The sequence below is a fragment of the Dryas octopetala genome, chromosome 3 (assembly GCF_963921425.1).
Source record: "Dryas octopetala chromosome 3, drDryOcto1.1, whole genome shotgun sequence".
Classification (NCBI taxonomy): Eukaryota; Viridiplantae; Streptophyta; class Magnoliopsida; order Rosales; family Rosaceae; genus Dryas; species Dryas octopetala.
In genome coordinates this window covers 18,992,081-18,998,849 of record NC_141368.1, presented here as the reverse complement: position 1 = coordinate 18,998,849, position 6,769 = coordinate 18,992,081, and the positions used below count along the sequence as shown (strand labels likewise).

General features: G+C 34.4%; 1 protein-coding gene across 2 annotated transcripts; it reads left to right on the top strand.

Moving 5' to 3' along the window:
* Positions 1-6,381, top strand: LOC147291583 (cytochrome c oxidase assembly protein COX11, mitochondrial-like). 2 transcript variants are annotated; one of them, XM_086235728.1, is made up of 9 exons: positions 1-164; positions 260-311; positions 2,497-2,629; positions 2,728-3,046; positions 3,142-3,194; positions 3,845-3,917; positions 4,046-4,150; positions 5,936-6,009; positions 6,084-6,381. In XM_086235728.1, exons 3-9 carry the CDS (start codon positions 2,547-2,549, stop codon positions 6,145-6,147), a joined length of 771 nt encoding a protein of 256 aa, XP_086091854.1. In that variant the 5' UTR covers positions 1-164; positions 260-311; positions 2,497-2,546; the 3' UTR covers positions 6,148-6,381. The 2 variants fall into 2 exon arrangements, with proteins under 2 accessions (XP_086091854.1, XP_086091853.1); XM_086235727.1 differs by having other exon boundaries at positions 5,929-6,009.
* The last annotated feature ends 388 nt before the right edge of the window (positions 6,382-6,769 follow it).

The following is a 6,769-nucleotide window of genomic DNA, read 5'->3' as shown; positions in this document are numbered from 1 at the left end:
CAACAACCATCCCCTGCTCTACTTTGCTTCACTTCTTCCCCCTTCTACTTTGCTCTCCCTCTCCTCTCCACTCCACATCCAGCCGTTGATTTCCCTTCGCCGTCAGCCACTCAGCTGCCGTCCGGCCGCTCTTGGTCGTCGTCACCGCAAGGGCTCCATACTCGGTACTATTATTTCTCATCTTAGATTGAATGAACAACTTGGTTTATTGGTGTTTTTGGGTATTTTGATTCATTGAATTTGATGGGTAACGTTACAGATTAGTACTCTTGCTTTGGCTCTGCGGCTCTGCCTCTTCCTTTCCCATTTCGGTACGCTACAGCCTCTCAACCTCCCTGTTTTTCTTCTCTCCATTTATATTCGACCATAGTGCTAGCTGCTTTTATTTTGAATATGATTCTGATTATTTTTAATGGATTAATTATCTCCAAGTTAATTTTAATTTCCATTATGATTTCCCATATGCGTTTCCATTTTGAATTTCCTATCTTGAATTTTCATTCCTCTTAGAGGACCTGCGTTTATTTATTTATTTTTTATATATACATAGGAGACCTATTGGGTAAAATTTAGCAGCTGCTTGATTCTTAGATATTAAGACATAGATATTGATGCCTGTACTTTTGCGTTATGAGTTTGAATTGGCCAATGCACATCATTATCATGCTAAGTGTTTCTCTGTGCGACAAGCTTGTGGTGTTACCTTCACTTGAGTATAAGAATGAGGTTTCGATTGGGTGTATAAGGGGCTCTTGCGACTATTAATTAGCTTTTATATGTTATGCAGCAATTAATACGAGGTTAATTATTCTTGGCATTTGCATAGGTAATAAAGATACTTTGATTTATAATTAAGTTAAAGATACTTGGCCATTTGCATTGGTTGTGCTATGATCATTATTATTTATTTTTCAGGCAAATGTTTCTTCCTAAATCTGTCTTCATAAATCATAGTGTTAGTATTGAGATTTACGGCTTAAAGATGCATAGTAAGTGATCACGTCCAAGTGACAATTTAATGTAGTAGTTTTAATGTACAGAGCGCAAAATGAAAACTCTGACCAATTTACAATCTTATTCTATACATTTTCAGGATTAATTTGTAGATTTGATTTATTTTGTCCAAAGGATAAAGTTCTGCTTTTGCTAATTTTGTTGTGTATTTTATTTTTTTAACTTTGTATTTGAGAGTGTGATATTTGATTAGTTCCTTCTGGTTGACATAGGCAGTACATGTTTCATTGAGGTGTCCCTACATTTGGTTTTTGAATAGATGATCTGCTCCCTTTTTTTTTTTTGGCTTTTGATTTGAGTCTTCATAATACTTCTATTCCAATCAGCTCTTAAAGAAATTCTTGTATATGTTGCTGTGTGTGTGTGTTTCCATATAAATTAATAGGAGAAACAACTTGTGGAGAATAAATGGTTAAAATTTGTGCACTTGCAGTTAGTTTAGGAAGGACTTGGGCTTGAGGGGGAGTCTCTGTGGGAAACTGGAAGGGGTACTATCAATATAACAAGACAATGTATCATTGGGCTTTTTCTTCTTGATTTTGATGCAAAACTCATGCCTTTGTTTTAAAATTTTAACCAAAGGTTTGGTCATTTATACTAGTTAGTATTTTGCTGCTCATGTCAATATTATCTACGAGATTCTTTTTTAGCTATGAGATATATTTGTATCTTCTCATGTATCGTTTAGGAGGGGAATCTATGACATATTGTTGTTTTTACCCATAAAAATATGCCAAATGTTGAATTATTTTATTCATGTCATGGCGTCCTTCATGCTATGGGTTTTGGGGATGGGGTTCCGGGTCCTGGGTCCTTAGGTATTCAGTCCCTAGTCCCCGGTCTCCGGGATTGATATAAATTAGTAATCTGAACATTTTGAAACGAAATATTGTTTTCAAGAATATTAACCATACAAGTTTTCACAATTTTTAAAATTAAAAAACTGTTTTCCAATTTTATACCAAACAGGCTTATGGATTCTAAAAATTGTATTTAAAAAGTTTGAAAAAGATCCTAAATTTTGAAATTAATTTTTTAGCTGGATACCAAATGGGCCCATATTGATTAATAGTTGGATTACTTTTTATTGGATTAATATAATTATGGTTGATGGTATTTTATATGCTTGATAATCTATCCCAGGTTTGGTTTTTGTGGTTGAAGTTTAGCCTTGTTTAGTTGCTTTTAATTCTTTTTTGTAGTTGCTTGGGAGCTTCTTTATCATGCCTCCATTGCAACAAATTCATGGCTCTGCTGCTGACTCTACCAAAGTTGTTTTCTTTTTATAGCAAAAAAAAAAATTAATCATAACCATAATAATACTCTACCAGATACAGAAAATACAGAAAATTACTAAATTTATCCTATGTGTAAGACCAGATTTCTTCATTTTATTTTATTTTGCCTCGATAGTGGAGACGAATCCTTTGTTAAAGATTAGGGCTTGCAGAGTCACTCCACATACTTTTTTCTTGGTTGCAGGTATGCTGCCAGTAGTAATGAATGTAAAGTGAAAGCCGCTCTCTTCAAACATGTCATGCTCTAGGGTTTGTAAAAGAGCCCTTCCCCTCTTGCCTTACTTAAAGAACTCGCAGCATTTCTCTCTTGAATCCAGGTATTTTGTTCGCTTAAAAAATGTTGTTAGAGAAGAAAACTTGGTAAATTGCATCTATCTTTGGCATGAAATTTGGATCTTTGTTTTTGATGTTTCAGATTCATTCCAAATTATAATTTCATTGGAGGTAGTAGCAGTAGTACATATCAGAGGCATTTCAGCCATGATAGTATGTGGCGCTCCAAGTTAGGCTCATTTGGCAAGTGTGGTCAGCTTCAACCTCTTGCTTCTCAATCTCTGTTGAGAATCCAGCGACCCTATTCTTCTCAGGCTGCCACACAACAGAAATCCCGCAAGACACTTTTGTACCTTACAGGTTTAGTTTTTGCAATGGTGGCAAGCAGTTATGCAGCTGTTCCTCTCTACCGAAGATTCTGCCAAGCTACTGGTTATGGGGGCACTGTCCAACGCCGTGAGGTCTGGTTATTTTTCACTTACTTGGATTTGATGTTTATTTCTTCTTTCCCTATTTGTTTAATTACAATAAGGCCTTGTGGTCTTGCCTTTTGTAGAGTGTTGAACAGAAGATCGCTCGGCATTCTAAGGATGGCACAGTCACTACAAGGTCTACTTTCTGCTTCTAAAGTAATGGAGCTTGTCCTCTGCTTATATTTTCGCAATTTTAAATCCTTATAATTTTTTGTTCAGTTGTCTTTTCCTCTCCACTTCAAGATGTGATATCTATTTCACTTATAACGAGCCCATTCTCTTCTTGCTTCTTTAAAAATTAATCATTGAGTTTTGTCTTCTCAATTGCTTGGAGGGCAATATAGAAGTTAATAGTAGCTATTTCATTGTTTTGTTGGTTTATTTGAATTTATGTATATATATATATATATATAATTATATATCTATATATATTGCTTTCTATTTGACTGATTTTCTGGTTAGAGATCTATTCCTTCTCTCTTGAAATGCACCTAAGTTATTCATAAATGGATGTTTGCTAGGTGACTACCCATGTCCTAATTATACACTAGTTCCACTCAATTTCAAAACTTCTATGCAAACCTTTGGTTTGTTGTTGTTATCATTCCTATTTATTGTCTTATGGAAAAATATTATTCTTATTCTAGTTTTAAATTTGACTTAAACTAGTTGATTCATTTTGGGATGTATGTAATCTTTCAAGATGTGTCATTCTCTGCTTAAGATTAAATGAAGTTCCCAGCTTTTAGTTTTCCATCTGCGCATTTTCCATATGATATCCTGCAGGGAGATTGTGGTGCAGTTCAATGCTGACGTGGCCGATGGAATGCAATGGAAGTTTATTCCTACACAAAGAGAGGTTTATCCTTGTACTCTGTATTTGTTTATTTGTTATGTGCTATCATTGTTATTATCAGAGTTTTTAAGGCCAAGGCTCTCTCTACTATTTGGTGATGTACTGTAATAGTCTTGCTTTATTTCTGAAAGGTAAGGGTCAAACCTGGAGAAAGTGCACTTGCTTTTTATACCGCTGAAAATCGAAGTTCAACTCCAATAGTTGGTGTCTCTACATATAATGTTACTCCTATGAAGGTACTGCTTCATAGTCTTTCTCTTAGTGTATTGTCATGTGGGTTTTAATTGGATTTCTTGATTTTAAGACGAACAGTGTTGCAATGTATTATTTTATTTGGTTTCAAAAATCATGATGATCACTTATCAGGCTCTCTTGTAAATAATTTGTTGACTTATTTTTACTTTAGATGTTGGTTATGTCTGGAGGTTGATGTTCTAAGCTTCTTGACTAAAATTAAGGGAGTGTGACTATCTTTAGATGGCGCGTTTTGAGCTAACTATTTTGGAAAGATATGTTGATATATGGACTGTCATATCTTTTTACACTCTAAATTTTTGTTCTTTTGCTTTTTGTGGTCTCGTTTGCAAGTTAATAAATAAAAGCAACAATGTCCAGTGATAAAAAATGAAAAAGAGGTTCTGGTTAGTCTTTGTTGTTTCTAAGGAATGATGTTAGTTATCAGGTGAGTTGCTCTTGAAGATATTAGTCGAGTTCTAAGTAGTACTAGCCCAAACTTGAACTTCAAGCAGTTCTCTCTCTCTCTCTCTCTCTCTCTCTCTCACAAATTGATACTGACTTTTCATTTATTTTAAAATGGCTAAGAATACCTCTTATTTTGCCTTAGTACCTGGAAAACCTTCAGCATTTCTTTCAATCTCTATCATCTACATTTTTCCCAAAACTTAACAATTAGTCAGTTCGGAGATGTAGGATTTTCTTTCGTTCCACCATAATTGAATAGTCTTATTTGAAGACAACCATTCTAAATGTTATTCCTGGGGCCTGGTCGCACTTATAAGCTTGTAGCCAGGTACAGATTGTAACACAAGATGGACTGTTGGGAAAAAGGGAATATGATTATGAGATGAACTAGAGATTTGTAATAGGTTAAGCAATAGTGAATTGAGATAACTCTAAACAGTGTCATGCAATTTTTCATTTCCCTTGGCTTTGAACATTTAATTTATAACATTGACATGTTTTCTTGAGATAGTGTCCAGGGATAATGAAGAAATAAAATACAAACACTGTAATGAAATCAATGCCAGCCCAGGGAAACATTTGAAGCAACGCCTTTATAAAGTGTTGGTGTTTCAAGTGAATCATAATGCATAACAACTGCCAGGATTTGAGCATAATGAAGGAAGCAGATTTGAGTATGGAAACTGACTAATCATGAGAAACAGCTCCTGAAATCAAGAGCACTTATCACAAGGCAATGGTTTAGGGAGAAATAGCTCTTGAAATCATGAGGAAGAAATTAGAAGGGTTGTGCTTGTTTGTGTTAGGGAGAAATCTCCTAAGCCACAAGGTTTGTCAACGGCAGTTTTCCAAGATTGTTTGGATATGGTCTAGGGCGATTTATTGAAGATTTTCCAGAAAACCCGGTCTTTGTGAGTAAAGGATTACTGGTCCATCCATTTGGTCATAAGTTTGTACACGATTATAGCAAAGGTGGTATCCATGCTACTGAGGGAGTGTCTAGCTTAAACATATGTTAACATTATCTGCTCAAAAATCATGCCTACCATTTTGGTATTACAGTTAAATAATCCAATATTTAGCTTTGTAATTGTCCGAGTTATAAATTTTGTAGTGGCTCACTTTGGGAGATATCAGGGGCATGCAGTTTAATTGAAAAAAATAAAAGGAAAAATTAAAGACATCTATGCTTGAATTTCCACTATAATAAGTTAAATACCTGCTTAAGTTTCACTGCATTTTACTTCCGAATGCTTGGATTCTGATAATTGTTTATTTTATTCTTAAGTGCTTCATGTATATTTCTTTTTAGGCTGCAGTTTACTTCAATAAAATACAGTGCTTTTGCTTTGAGGAGCAGCGCCTTCTTCCTGGGGAGCAGATTGACATGCCTGTAAGTAGTGTTCTTTAAATCATTAATTTTTTTAGAAGCAAGATCATTCACTTAAAAACATCTTTCTTTTGCAGGTGTTCTTTTATATCGACCCTGAGTTTGAAACAGATCCAAGAATGGATGGTATCAATAACATAATTTTGTCCTATACCTTTTTCAAGGTTTCAGAGGAATAAAGAGGAACTGCCTTTTCAATAAATGCGAAGATGATTCACATAAGAGTTATATAAGGGACCAAACTCAAGGCTCGAGGAAAGAGGAGAACAATCATTATATACCAATATTTGGAATTTTATTTTTATTATATTTATTCAAATTTATGTTTTCGTCAGTAAGATACATTTTATTAAATGAAATTCATGACATGATCAACCGAGGAAAATACAGTTATGATTTATTTGGATGGAAAGATTTAAAAGAGGAAATTTAGATTTGACACTAAAGCTACATTGGTTGAAAGCATTATAAAAATACTTGATACAGTGTTTTTGTTATGGTTTTGAAGTTATCAATACAGTGTAATATTTTAAATTTTAAATGAGACACGATGAATTATTTGAAATTTATGATTAATTTGTTTTTATGAACAAATTAAATTAAACTAATTAGTGGTAATCAACTTACTCTGTACCCAAACTTACTAACCCATCTCTCTCTTTCTCTCTCTCTCCCTAAGGAGGCTTTTGAATGCAGAGGCCATAGCAAGGTACAAGTTGATCAGTGAGACTCCTAGGCTTGAATGCAGAGTTTGCTCTTTGTA